The following is a 15,171-nucleotide window of genomic DNA, read 5'->3' on the forward strand; positions in this document are numbered from 1 at the left end:
GGTTTTGAATATTTGCTGTTATAAAGCTTTTATTTCTGAAGTACGGGTTTTATGGGCCAGTCAGGAGGTAGATTGTTTTTGAGTAGTGTCACTTGCTGTAAGATTGCCCTATACGCTTATAGAGACTGCAAGTCAAGTCCTTATTTATTGGAATATGCCCCAAAAAGTAGATTAGAGATCACAGCATTGCTGACATGATTCTGTAACTGAAAATTTGTCTGTCTTATTTTCAAATAGTTAAGGAAGAATTGCTATAATTACATTATAGTACACTATTTTTGCAAGATTGATGTACTTAATTCTCAGCTTACTGAGATAGTATATTTAATTTTTCTTTAAATATTTATGAAACAATACAATAGCACACAATTTTATTTACTTCCATAAAAGCTAATCATCCATGAAGAGCCATTTTAATTGATATTTATATTTCAGAATGAAATTCATTATTTTTCCTCATTTAAATATAATGAGAATTTTCATCCTTCTTTCCCAGGTGAAGATGACTCAGAAAAAAGAAGTTACTTTACCATTCTTGTTTACACCGTTTAAGTAAGTCTTAATATTTTTTTTTTAACTTGAGGGGAAAAATTTCACTTGAGTTTGATGCCAGTGAGATAGATTTTTATATATAAACATCGTTATTTTTGTGTGTAGTAGAGCAGATGCCAAACTGAAGTCCTCTTCTGTGTTACTTTTGCTAATGCGCCTAGCATTGTACACCTGAGTGTCTGGAGGAGGAAATGGGGCTGTGGTACTATAATGACTTACAGAGGAAAGTGGTCGAAGGTTAGCTCAGCTTCCATATGAAGATGTCAGCTCATCACTTAGACATAGGGGCTTAGATACCAGATCTGGGTAGATATTGGACAATTGTGGGGCCATCATTGGGAAGATGTTGATAGAAACGATTCAATATGTGGAAGCCTCTGGGGAGAGTATAGAGAGTGACAGGGAAAGGCCAAGTGAGATATTTGGAGAAACATTGGCTCCCACCTGTGGGCAAATATGAGAGCCACCTTGAACAGATGGGCACCAAATTTCTTCGTTTCAGGTCTCAGAGAAGATCTATTTTTCCTGGGCAAGGAAAGGGCAGATCTGAAACCTAGATTTTACTGTTTATGGCTGACCACATGTGTGGGCTCAGCAGGTTTTCTTGGCCTCTTGGAGATTTGCATTAAGAAGGGTTTTACTTCTGATTAAAAAAAAATTTAGACTATCGGCGTTTAGGAATGTAATTAAATTATTTCATTGGAATTATCATCATCATCACCTCACTGGAATTACTTTTGCCAAGTTATATAATACTAGTGTATTATATAAACCAGAAAGGTTTAAGTAATGTGGTAGTATGCTTGTTTTCTATGTGCATATGTGTATACATACATATGTGCATACATATATACATACACATATGTATATACATATGGATCTTGAAGATTGTTTCTTATTTTTCAAGGAGATATGCTTTCAGCAAGTGAGTATTTTTAGACTGGCAGGTCTTTAGACTTGACTGGCCACTTTGTTTTAAGATAATGAACAATTGGTTGGGCTTAGGCCCACAGATAACACAAATTTTAACAATGGCTGTGAATATGGATAGCAGCATGTATGTATTTAAGTGTTTTGTGTGAATATATAGTACTTAACCTCACTTACAAGAAATAGTTATTGACTGAACACTGTGTTGGTTAGTTTTAATTGTTATCTTGATACTATCTAGAATCAGCTGGGAAGAGATTCTTAATGAGGGATTAGCTAGATCAGTGGGCATTTCTGTGGGATATTAACTTAAACATTTTAATTAGGATAGGAACATCCCTCACTGGGATGGCAACATTCCCTGGGCAGGGGATTCTGAAGGTTGGACCTGCCTCTCTAGAAAGGCTAGTCAAGAATAGAATCTTCTTTAAGGACATGTGCATGCTTTTTACCTTCTTCTAATTAGTGTCTAATGCTAAGCATTACTTTTACGCTCAGCTCCTGCCTGATAGTTAACTATCTGTATTTAGAGACATTGCTTGGTGCAATGTGGGGTTGGCCGTCCCCATATTGCTTCTCTGTCTTGGAGTAAAACGATGAGACCTGTCTCCAAACCTATTTGGCTAAACATTTTTTGAGATGATGTTTCTCAAACTTTAGATAGAGAAAAATTTCCAAACAGCTTAACTAATACTGGGGAATAACAAGAGATTTTCCTTACTAGACAGTAAATGCATTCTAAAGCTACTTACAAAGCAGTATTGGTACATGTATAGCACGTAATTACTCAGACTGACTTGGTAGAACATAAAGAGATTGATAACTGTGATATTTGGTTTTGATTACAGATAGCGAGCGTTTCAGAACAAAACACATTATCTTTGCACTGGAAAAAATGTGGCCAGATCCTCCACCTTACTTTAGCTGTAAATTAAATTCCACATTGATTAAAAATGAAACGTTGTTATAGACAAAAATGAAAATCCTAACTATTCTATTTTACTAATAAAGACTCAGGAGTCAGATGCTGGGTGAAAACATGCTAGCTCAGAAGGCAGAAAAAGCACTCAGCTGACCTTCCTTCTCATCTCAGGTCTAGATGGAAAAAACTCAAAAGGCTCACCAGCTCAGCCGACAGCCCAGGAGGAAAAGGCCAAAAAACCCAAGGCCAAAGGCTTGCTAGCTCAAAGCCGAAAAAGCCAGGGAGCTGAGGAGCTGAGGCCAAAGCTAAAGCCAGAGCTTAAACTGAAAGCTCTTTCTTCTTCTCCACGCTGTCTTAAATAGCCCTCAACTCAAAGTCTCTCCTACTCTTTAATTCCTGTCAGCTGGTTTCTTGCTCTGCCTCTTGACCTAGGGTTAATTTTATTAAATCCTGTGTACAGAAAGCTCTTGGATAAAAGGTGTGTTGTTCTAGGGCTGAGTGAATCAGACCATAATCACCTGTTTACAATAAACAAAGTTTTTGGATTAAAGGTGTGTTATAGGGCTTAATCATACCAAATGAGAAAGAGTGTTTTGCAGTTCACAATTTTGGGGTTCACAAGTATCCTACAATAGAAACAGAATGTTTTTTTTTTTAAAGAAAAAGTGTAAAATCTAAAATAAAACAATATAACAATAATAAGAAAAAGGTAGCATGATTATATCAAGACTAAATGTTGTGTTAGATAAAATAAACCATAAAGATTAAATTATTTTCAGATCTGGAGAAAATATTCATAGACTATGTAACAAGCATTATAATTTATGCTCTATGGAACATTTTATACATCAAGTCAGGGAAATAGATCAGGCAATAGAGTCCTTACTGTTCAAATATGAGGCTCTGAGTTTGATTTCCAAAACCTATGTTAAAAAAGAACAAAAGGTCAGTTGGACAGTGTGTGTTTATACTGTCAGCACTGTGGAGTTGGAAACAGGCAAATTTCTAGGACTTGAGGCCAGGTATCTTTGAGAGTTCTTCCAGTGAAAGACCTTGTCAAAAAAAAATAAAAAAAAAAAAAAAGAAAAAAAAAAAAGAAAAGAAATTGACCTCAGTGCGTCACCTCCACCATTTCATATACTCCTCAATACACAAAACATTTTATACAACAATAAAATATATACCTAATGAAATGGAAAATTATTCCCAAAAATCATAGAAGAGAATACATAGATGGTTGTTATGAAAAGAATATACACCTCATATTTATTGAACATTTCCTAGTCATTAAGTATTGTTTTATGTTTTTACATTTATTTAAAAAAAAAACGATCATTCCTTAATCCTCTGAAGCCCTTACTGTTACTTTCCCTATTTTATGGTAAAGAAGTTGAGGCACAACAAAATGACTTATCTGAGATATCTAACCCCTATTCTAATCCTATCTTGAAAGCAGACAGAGTGACTCTACAGCCTCCTGTACTCATGACTACTTTGTAGTGCTAGTTCAAAGTACGCAGTCCCAGATTTTGTGCCTAAAGGCTTGCTTGTGACAATGTTTGTGACAATGTTCTCTACTTCTGACATAAGTAGAGAAATTATAGGTAGCAAGAAATGGAAGCAAATATTTATCAATAGGAGGAGGGCTAGATAACAATAGCGTTGTTTGTATTGTGAGCCAGTTAGGGCAGTGAAAGGAAAGTGAGGTAAGTCCATATGTACTTACACAAGAAAGTTTGCAATTTGAGTGAAAGAAGTAAGTGCATAACTTTGATACATTATATAATTAATCTTAAAAGTATGTAATAATACTGTGACTGCAGAGGAAAAGCATGAAAAATATACATGCCTACTTAGTAGTATCATGAAGATATTAGTGTTATAGTGAGAATTTATTAATGAAATTGGAAGATACAAGAATCAGGAATAATGCTAAACTGAATGTGATTTTTCTGTTATGACATAAAAATTATATTTTTAAATAATCTTTAATTTTATGTATTAAAACTTTATTCCTGCCTTGAGATATTTTGAAAAATATTTGTATTTGAGAGCAGTGGCTATATGTGTTAGCCTGGCATTTACTGTTCAGTATATTCAGAAGAGCATTGATAACCAGGACCCAAGTGTAATAGACATTTTTATTTTTATTTATTAAATCTAATAAATGTTCTACATCCATATCATGTGCTTCCTTTTAATCACTTTATACATAGACTGTCAGTGTCTTATAGGCCGAATAAAAGAAATATTGGCTTATAAACATAAAAGACGAAGGCAGGTTGAAGTGATACATCCTTTTAGTGAAATGATCCAGACCCTTTTCCAAACTATTGGCTGAGGATGTCTTTCCTTCCTATTTTCTTTTGGCCCTGAGAGTTATGTTGCTTACACATTATGTTCTTTACGGAAGTGAAGTCATTTCTTCAGTATTGACACCTGAGATTTTCATAATCTTTGTAATTTTACTTAAAAATTAGATTTCAGAGCATCACCAAGTTTTCATCAAATAATTTATTTCTGCAAAGCTATCACAAAATAATTCTTGGTAAAATGATTCTTGGTATAGTGGAATAGCAGAGGTTTTAAAACAGGAAAAATAAGATTGCTGAGGTCCTATATGTATTTTACACATATTTTAAAAAGATTTATTATTTATACAGTATTCTGCCTGCATACACACCAAAGAGATCTCATTGTATATGGTCATGAGCCACCATGTGTTTTTGCTGGGGATTGAACTCAGGACCTTCAGAAGAATAGACAGTGCTCTTAACCACTGAGCCATCTCTCCAGCCCCCTACATATTTTTTTTAGGGTCTAGTAAGTTCTTACTGTAATCGCATGTTCTGTTTTATCCTAAATAAGTAGTTCCATGTTTAGTTTTAAATATTTCTGGGGAAAAAGAGTTGTGAAATATTCCTTTCGACAAATAGAAGGAATAAACAAAAACCTAAAGGCTAAACGCTGGGTGCTGTGGATGCTGATGGTATGCTGAAGCCTGACCAGCAGGTGGCACTACATGATTAAAAGTGATTAGAACTGTTCCACTTCCAAAGTGTTTAGTTTTTCTGGGTGTGACAGTGCAGGTCTGTGATCTAGTGCTGAGGATGTGCAGGAAGCTTGCTGCCAGTCCAAGGTCAGCCTGGTACACAGGATAACCAAAACAAACAAACAAACAACAAAAACCCTCAAAATTTGAAAGGAAAATAATGCTATGAAATGAGAAAAAAGTTAGGGTTCTATTAAGAGGCCAGTGGAGAAAGTGCAGCTGGGCAGGAGCTATGCACCTAGAGAACAAACGTCTAGAATGCCCTTTTATTTTTAAACTTACTGTGAAAAGTTTTTAAAGGTAAATTTTATCTAAAAACTTATCAATGTATTTCCCTCTAACATGGTCAGTATTGCTTTGTTTTCATATATTTGCTTCCTCGGGTCCACACATGGAAATCCTTTACTCAGATCTCATGCATACACTGGTTTTGAGAGGCGCCTTTCTTTGTGTTACCAATATGATTTACTAATTATTTATAAGCTACACCATGTCCTCATTAAAACTGAAGTCAGTGTTTTTAAACACAGCTTTTATAAGTTATACATGAATGATGGTGTGATTCTGCACTGCTGGTCATGTTAAAGAAAGAAACTGGGCCCACAAATAATTTTTGCCTTTCTTTCTGCTCTTATTTTCATAAGATGTTTCCCCCTCTATCTAGATTGATATTCTGAAAAGGAATGAATAGCTGTTATAATATATTGGATTATCGCTATTTACAAGTGAAGTATTTTTGTAATAAAATTTTGAACAAGAAAGTGAGTAATTAAATTAACTAATAAAAAGAACCATGTGAAATGCCTTGTCCTCTTTCAGGTGGAATACTACTACACCCCAAAGAATGGACAGCATTGTTGATAATCCTAAAATGCACTTTCCTTTTTTTTTTTTTTTTACAGTGCTCAAAAAAGTGAAATTAGAAGGAATAGTAACACTTTTAAGAGACAAATGTGGACTGTTTAGAGTATCTATTTCTTATAAGCGTAACATGTTGGCGTATAGTCTTTTGTTATTAATGATGTCTTTTGAGACAGGGTCTTATTTTATAGCCCTGTCCAAGAACATACTGTGTCGACAAGGCTAGCCTTGACAGTCATAGATTCGATTAAAATGACGTTTTCATTAAAAGATGTAGTCAGTAAAGGAAATTTTCCTTTAAGATGGCTGTCTGGGCAGGTTGTTAGTTTCTTCTTGGTATGCAGGGGAAATGGATAGTGGAAGGGCCTCGTATTTCCTTTCTAAGCCCCTGAATTTTGGCATGCCATGAGAGGTTTATCACGCTATGATAACTTGGCTGGTTTAACACAATTAAAGTTAGTTCTAGAGACTATTTTTTTATTTTTTTATTTTTAAGACTCACTTATTTATACAGTATTCTGCCTACATGTGTGATTGCAAGCAAGAAGAGGGCACCAGATCTTATTACAGATGATTATGAGCCACTATGTGGTTGCTTGGAATTGAACTCAGCACCTTTGGAAGAACAGCCAGTGTTCTTAACCGCTGAGCCATCTCTCCAGCCCCTGGAGACTATTTTTTAGATCGAGATGTTGTCAAGACTCTGCTCCCTCCAGAGTCTGTAGGGAAGGAATACTTCCTTGCCTCCTGTAGCTTCCTGCACCCCTAGGTGTAGAGGTATTGTTCCAGACTGTTCTCACATTATTTGGGGCCTGTGCATATTTACCTTTCCTGTTAGGGTAGCAGTCGTTGGAATCCGGGTTATTTCAAGCTAGTATTAGTTCATGTTAACATGAACTGGCTTTCCATGGCAGTAACACAACTTCTAACCTATACCAGCTAAAAAAGAGAAGGTTTTATTTTGGCTTATGGCTTTGGAGATTTCAGAGATTTCACTCCATGACTGTGCAGCTCCACTTGGCCTGTGGTGAGGAAGGATGTAGACTGGCAGGGAGTATGGGTAGATCAAGCTGCTTGCATAATGGCTGGTGAGTTTAAAGTGACTGCAATCCTTTAAGGATCTTAAGAACCCTTTAAGTTCCTTTAAGGGCATTTGCTCAATGATCTAAAGCCTCCCATGATGCCTTATCTTTTTGTTATTTTTGTTTGGTGACAGTCTCTCATATAGCCCAGACAGCCTTTGAACTATAGCCAAAGATAGCCTTGTGTTCCTGATCCCCCTCATCTCTGCCTCCAGAGGTCTGATTGCAGATCTGTGCCATCATCCCTGGCTTAGGCCCTTGAAAATCTTTACCACTTTCTAGTTGTGTGAGGCCAAGGACCAAACTTGCAACACATGGGCCTTTGGGGAAACACTCAACATCTAAGCTGTACCAGTTTTCAAAGACTATTTGCAAATAAAAGTACTCTTCTGAGTACCACGGGTAGGAATTCAGTACAAGGTCTTGGGGTACACAGTGTGACTCCCAGCAGAGAGTGAGAGCTCACATTTGGCATCAATTTAGCCATTGCCAAGAAATAGTCTGCAATGCTTTTTAACTACATGCACACCTAACTGGCATTTCTGGTTTGCCTGCTTTGTGCCAGCTCCTGTACTATATTCTGGAAAGTAAGTAGATAGTGCCTGCCCGTGGAGTCACAGCCCTGGGGGAATATATAGAAAGGCAGCAAAACAGCCAACCAATGAGAACGGAAACCGACTGCACAGTGTACTAAGAACTGATCAAAATAGAACGAGTGCACACTGTTTTTAGAAGAATTGTAGAGCTTCAAATTCTCTAAGAGATGAAAACTTATAGTGACTAATTCAATATGATAAGGTATTGTCAGAAGAGGCTTTGTTCTTAGCTCTGGGAGGAATGTGAGACAGTGACAATCAGCATGGAGCACCTGTAGACCCCTGCTTCTCTCCTCTTTTTTGATTTTTTAATACAGGATCTCCCTTTGTAGCCCAGACTGCCTTCCAACTCCTATCCTGCCTCTACCTCCTGAGTAGGGTATTACATTGTCATTCAGCTAGCCCCCTCTAACTTTCATATCTTTATTTTTTTAAGACTTTAAAGAAAAGTTTGGTCTACATGTGTCTATCTGTGTGTGGGTATGTGCATATGAAAGTGCAGGTACCCAGAGTTTAGAAGGTGGCGTCAGATCCTTGCAGCTGTAGTTATAGGTGGAGTTCTGAACTACATAATGTGGGTATGGAAATTAGGTCCCTGGAAGAGCAGCAAATGCTCATAACCGCTGAATCACCTCTCCAGCAAGTTCTTTCATCTTTAAAATGTGTGTGTGTTTGTATATACACACACACTGAAGGACAAGTATGGGGAGATCAGAGGACAGTCTGTACAAGTCGGTTTCTTCCTTCTACCATGTGGATTTGGAGGCTGGAACTCAGGTTGTCAGGCTGGGTAACAAATGTAATCATGCTAAACCATCTCACTGGTTAGATCCACATATCATAGAAAACATAATGTTTGTCTTTCTGAGTCGGACTTACAGCATTTAACGTATTCTTAAGCTTCCTATGTTTTCTTTCTTATGACTTAATAACCCTCCGTTTTGTGAATGAAACACATTTTATATGTAAGTCAATCAGTTGTTGCTAGCACTTAGGCTGATCCCATAACTTGGCTGCTGTGAATAGCCTCGTGATTAACACGGATACATTGGTATTTGAGTTATATACTGATTTCTTGAGATGAATAACTTGGAGTAGTGCAGCAGCAGCAGCAGCAGTAGTAGCAGTTCTTCCTCCTCCTCCTTCTCCTTCTCTTCCTCCTCTTCCTCTTTGTCCTCCTCCTCTTCCTTCTCTTTCCTCCTCCTATTCCTCTTCCTCTTCTTCCTCTTCCTCATTTTGATTCTGATAGGTCTGCCTTTATATGTGACTTGGCCTTTTTCCCTTGCAGCTTTTAATATCTTTTCTTTGTTCTGTACATTTAGTATTTTGATTATTATGTGGCAAATGAATTTCTTTTCTGATGTAATCTATTTGGTGTTCTGTAAGCCTCTTGTATCTTTCAAGGCATCTCTTTTTTATGTTAGATAATTCTCTGATTTTATTGAAAATATTTTTCTGGTCCTTGGAGCCAAAAATCTTCTCTTTCTTCTGTTCCTGTTACTCCTGTTTCATCTTTTCATGCTGCCCTTGATTTTTGGATGTTTTGTGTCAAGAAGTTTTTTGATTTAATATTTTCTTTGACAGATATGTTGATTTCTTCCATTTTATCTTCTACACCTGAGATTCCCTCCTCTGTCTCTTTTATTCTGTTTGTGGTGCTTACCTCTGTGGTTCCTGTTTTCTTCCCTAAGTTATACATCTCCAGGATTTTCATGGTTTGTGTTTTCTCTTTTGATTTCATTTCCATTTTCAGGTCTTGAACAGTTTTATTTATTTTCTTTACCAGTTTGAGTGTGTTTTCCTGTATTTCTTTAGATGATTTATTTGTTTCCTCTTTAAAGGCCTCTATTTGTTTGATTGTATTTTCCTGTATTTCTTTGAGGGATTTATTTGTTTCCTCTTTAAAATCCTCTACCATCTTTATAAGCATAGATTTAAGGTTGTTTTCTCGTGTTTCAGCTATATTAGGATATCCAGAGCTTGCTGCCATATTGCCCTGTTCTTTGTTGTTGTTTTTCTGTTTTTCTTATTTCTTACTCTGGCCTCTTCCCATCTGGTTTTCCCTGGTATTGGCAGTTGTTCCTGGAACCTGCTGGGCTTCTTGGGCATGCAGGAGAAGCCCTAGGTCTTGGATGGGGTCTTGGATCTCCTCATGTAGCCGATGGCTCTGCTTTGCTGGTTGTCTCCCAGTTGGACCTATGGGCAGGGAGCTAGGGTGTGGGTTTTCTAACCCATGTGGTCCTATAAGGTCCTGTGGGTCTTCTCAAGACAGCTAGTAAAGCGGTGAATAGTAGGCTGTTTCTGGAATCTGAAGTGGTCTTCACGATGGCGTGGGTAGCTGGGAGGTCTGAGGGTGGTACAGTGTGTGTCTGGCCACTAGGGTCCTCTTTTCTCTCTGGGGAAGACCAGCGGGCATTGGCATTTCAGAGTCAACAGTGGAGGTGGCTTGGTTACCCTGTGGATTCTGCACTACTGGTCCTCCGACTCCACTTGGTGCTGCCATCTTGGAACAGGGACCCTGGATGCTCCTATCGTCCAGCCAGTTGCCACAGGGGTACTAGTAGAACCATGGACTGCAGGCTGTGCCCCTTCCCTGCTATCCAAGAGTTATCTTCAGGTAGGCAGGAGGAGTCTGGGGTCCAGATGCTGGAGCCCTATGTTTCTAGAGTCATGTTCAAGTAGATGGAAGAGGCTGGGTGCTGGGAGCCTAGGACTGTGTGAGACCCTTGGATCTGGCAATCATCTGCAGGGTGACCAGAACTATACATTTCTCCCAGGATACTTCCTCTCATCTGTGAAACCCAGACATTGCCATTTTGGAGTTAGTGGCCAAGTTACTAGCCTAAGCTAGACTAGACTAATCTGCAGTCTCTGTCTTCTGCTACTCAGATACAGTAAGCACTGGGCGCTGCTATCTTGGAAAGCCCCTACAAAGCTCTTTATGTTAGGCTTCATGATTAGTTCATGACAAAAGTATTTTAAAAGTTGTTAGAGTGTTGGCTTAACCTCACCCAGCATTCTGATCTATAAGATGTGATGCATTGAATGTGAAACAGACAGCAGTTCCTCTCCAGCCCTTTTGCCTTTCCTTACTGTCTACATTCAGAAAACCACTCCTATCTGAAGTCTCACTTTACCAACTTTTACTCTAATGTAGGAACCAAACATTTAGTTTTAGTTGTCTCTCACGATTTAGAGTACCCCCTTTAATATCTAAAACTAATATATCAAATTTATTTAGGCTATCATATTTCCTGCTAACCCAACTTGCTCTCAGATTCTTATTTTGAACCTGAAGCAGAATTGAACTCTATGGGCAGTACTCTTTAACATCGCTCAGTTTTTCAACTCTTTTGAACTCTTTTCACTGTGATCTGGAAACTCAGTTAGGTTTCTAGTATAAATGCAAATGCTCCCTGGAAGGCTTTTTAGCCATTGAATTTGGATGTACTTTCCCATTCTTCCAAGAAGGTTTGGTTCCACTTCTTGGTACTGGTGTCTCTTTCCTTCATCAAGCAGTGCATTTTTTCTCATCCTATCACTTGTTAAGGATTTAACTTCTTTCTCTACTAGAGTCTTTTTATAGTCATCAGACATGTGCATTACAGGTTGGGATGTAACCCAAATAGAAGAATTCTTGCCCAGTCTGCACGAGGTACTGTGCTTACCTTCTAGCATGAGTGTCACAAGAAAAAGAAAAGAGTGGTCATTTCTGTCATTTGCTGTTGCTCTCTTCCCTCCTCCTCTTCTTCTCTTCCTCCTCCTCCCCTCTCATTCTTCCTTCTTTACTTCCTTCTCTTACTTAACTCTTCTTTCTTTTCCTGTCTTTTCCTTCCCCTTCTCCCTGTTCTCTTTCCTATCTTCTTTTCACCCTTCTTTCTCCTCTTCCTCCCCCTTTCTCCTGTTTTTGTAGCAGATCTCACTGTACAGTCCATGCTAACATGAAACTTCTGTTTTTCTTGCTTCAGTGAAAAACTGCTGGGATTGCAGAGTATGTAGCTAACTCATTTGTCTCATTCTTTCTAAGGACCTGGGAACTGAATAATTCTGTAAGTCCTCTAGAGATTTTAAACATAACTTATCAGTAAGCTGTGTTAAACCTGAAACTTGTGTATTCCAGAAAAGGTAGAAATATAATAAACTTGATATAATCTGTATCATTGTCTAAACTCTTAAGGGCCAACATTCAATCGACTTTTTAAAATGAAAACTTGAGTCTCTGAAAATTCTTCTACCAAGTGTTTTAGTTAGTTTTGCTGTCACTGTGACAAAAATACCTGACAGAAACAATTTACAGAAGGAAAGATTTATTTTGCCTCATGGTGTAAGAGGGTTCAATCCATCATGATGTGGGGATGTGGTAGAGCAGAATAGAATAGTTCATATCATGGCAGGCCAGGGAGCAGAGAAAAAGAGGGACATTGCTACTCAGCTGGCTTTCTTTGTTTTCTTTCCTTTATAAAATCCTGCTCAGGTCCCTAGCCTATATAACAGTAAAGGCACTGCCACATTCAAGGATGGAGTCTTCTCTCCTCAGTTCTCTCTTTCTCTTTCCCTCTTCATTCCTTCCTTCCTCGCTTTCACTCTTTCTCCCTTCTTCCCTTCCTCTCTGTCTCTCTGTCTGATGGCCTCACAGATACACTCAAGTCTCCTAGATGATTCCAAATTCAGCCAAGTTAATAATGAAGATAAACCATTAGACTAATGATGACAACTTCCAAAAGTCAGAATGGTTGCTCAAGCTCTTCCTCCTCCATGTTAATATCTGAGAACATCTTCTCTTCTCTGTGTTAAATTGTGTATCTGCTCTAGTGTTTGCTTAAGGAAAGTTGATATTTGCTCCTTTAATTGATCTTGCCAGTGTTCTAAATCCCCGCTAGATCTTATCACTGCTTTGTGCTGCCAACCTACAGGCAAGGAAGTGCTAAGTAGGTGAATTTCTTATCAAGAAAGTGATAAAAACGTGTTACTGGACTTTAAGAGCATTGTGAAAGAAATGTTTGTTGAAATAAAAATAATACATTAAAGAAGTTAAGTAGAATTTAAATTGCATGCATAGTCTAGGAATTTTTTCTAGACATCCATTAAAAAAAATAGAATTTCTTCCAAAAAGTTGTGACCAACTGAGCCCAGCGGCACAGGCCTGTAATAATAGCTACACGGGAGGCTAAAGCAGGAGGGTGGAAAGTTGAAGGTGTCCCAGAGCTGCAGAGTGGGTTCAAAGACAGCAACTCAGTGAGGCCTAGTTTCAGAACAAAAAAGTAAAAAGATGGTGGTGATGCACGAGGCCCTGGGCTCAATTTATAGCCCTGGGGGGTTGGGACCATGAATAATAAGTTTGTATTACCCTCCCAGGGTAGCAAGGAAGCATACAATTAGGCTGTACCTTTTGGTGTTCAGAATGAAGTAGGATGCTTGGAAACCTTGCCAGAATGAGGCTTGAAATGGCTCCTTTGACCTTTATGGCTAGATGGGCAATTTCCGAGGAGGATTTGGTACAGTGAACCATAGTCCTATGTAACTTACTGTAAGAGCTTTTCTTAAGACTCTAGTGCTTGGGCTGAGTGTGGTAGTGCACACCGTTAATCCCGGAACTCAGTAGGCAGAGGCGGATGGATCTCTGAGTTTGAAGCCAGCCAGGGCCACACAATAAAACTCTATCTCAAAAAGCTAAATACACACACACACACACACACACACACACACACAATTATGGCACTGACAATGATGGTTGTTATTATCTCCTCTTTCTTTCTCCCCAGAAATACCCCTGGCCTTCCAACTGTGCTTTCAGTCCTATCTGTGTTGAGTTTCATCCTCATGTAGTGTGTCATAGAGAGTATCTTACTGGCTTTTTTCTTCCAGGTCCACTCCTTCCTCTGTCTTACATGTTTGAAAGTTGATAAAATTAAAAAAATAAGTTTAATATATGCACATAAAAGTACACAACTCATGGCTGTATTTCTTACAAAATATATACACCTTGCAAGAGTATTGCTTCCAGAACTGCGACTGTTCAAATACAAAACTGAGAGCCAGTTCAAATACAGTTATTTAAGTTAAAAGAAAAGACAGGAGAATTATGGTGCTGCCAGTCTCCTTTTACCCGTCTTGAAATCAGCATTGACTCTTAACTCTTGAGTGCTACTGTCCTGTACAGAACTTCACATAGAAAACCTCAAACCGACATTCTCATTTGTGCCAGCTTCCTTTCCCCACTGTTATATTCCAACATCCACTATGTTTGATTGCCATGCTTTGGTGTTTTTCACTGCTATCCAGGATATGTGAACTATCATTATTGATAAACATTTGCAGTATATCTAGTTTTATCAGTTACATGTAGTGTGTTTTTTTCTTTATTGTTTGGTTGTTTTTTTTTTTTTTTTCCTTTAAGTCATTGTTTGCTATGTAATCTCAATTTGGTGTGGAGCTTGCTTTGTGTCACAGACTAACCTAAAACCAAGGACCCTTCCTGTCAGTTGAATTCTAGGATTACCAGTACATTCCACAATGGTTACCTTTTAGTTTTGATGTATACATATACACATGAGATAATTTGTTGGATCATTGTGTGTGTGCGTTGTTTTATACTTTCAATTTTCTAAAATGATTGTGCCAATATATGTTCTATAGGGGAAGCAAAAAAAAAAGTTTGCCTCCATTTTTTAAGGTTTCTTCTTGGGCCTGAATATTAAATTGAGTTATATACTGAATTTGACAAAGAATAGTAAATTATGAAACAGTGACCAGGCCTTGAGGCTGAGCTACAATAGTTTAATTTGGTGGAGAAGTATTTAGAGGGATAAGGACTTATCTATTGAGGTGTTTTGCATACATTTCCCTGTCCTCAGCTTGTCATTGTTGATCAGAATAATGCTTTTTTCTGGTTGTGATAGTACATTGCAGAAGTGGGAGATGGGGGAAGGAACACAGTTTCCTTCTGGAGTAGGGAAACAGGATATTATTCTCATGACAGTTTCATCTGTTTTTATGAAACAGGATAGTAATCCATTGTTTTAGACAGGGTCTTACTATTTAGTCTGGTTGGTCTAGAACTCACTATATAGTCCAGGTTGGCCTTAAACTCACAGAGATATGCCTCCTGAATGCATCACCATATCTGACAGGATAGATATCTTTCTGGTTTTTGTTTGTCTTTAACTCAAAATAATC

At 38.0% G+C, this 15,171-nt stretch overlaps 1 protein-coding gene across 5 annotated transcripts in view; it reads left to right on the forward strand.

Moving 5' to 3' along the window:
- Nucleotides 1-15,171, forward strand: part of Pign (phosphatidylinositol glycan anchor biosynthesis class N) — a 101,194-nt gene that overhangs the window by 22,490 nt on the left and 63,533 nt on the right. For all 5 annotated transcript variants that reach the window (XR_002477032.2, XR_009587337.1, XR_009587338.1 and 2 more), the window contains one exon: nucleotides 497-552. Coding sequence is in view for 2 of the 5 variants with exons in the window: in XM_060371489.1 (XP_060227472.1) it covers nucleotides 497-552 (56 nt within the window). In the remaining 3 variants the exon portion in view is untranslated. The remainder of the gene's footprint in view (nucleotides 1-496; nucleotides 553-15,171) is intronic.

Source organism: Meriones unguiculatus, chromosome 18 (genome assembly GCF_030254825.1).
Source record: "Meriones unguiculatus strain TT.TT164.6M chromosome 18, Bangor_MerUng_6.1, whole genome shotgun sequence".
In the NCBI taxonomy this organism is placed as follows: domain Eukaryota; kingdom Metazoa; phylum Chordata; class Mammalia; order Rodentia; family Muridae; genus Meriones; species Meriones unguiculatus.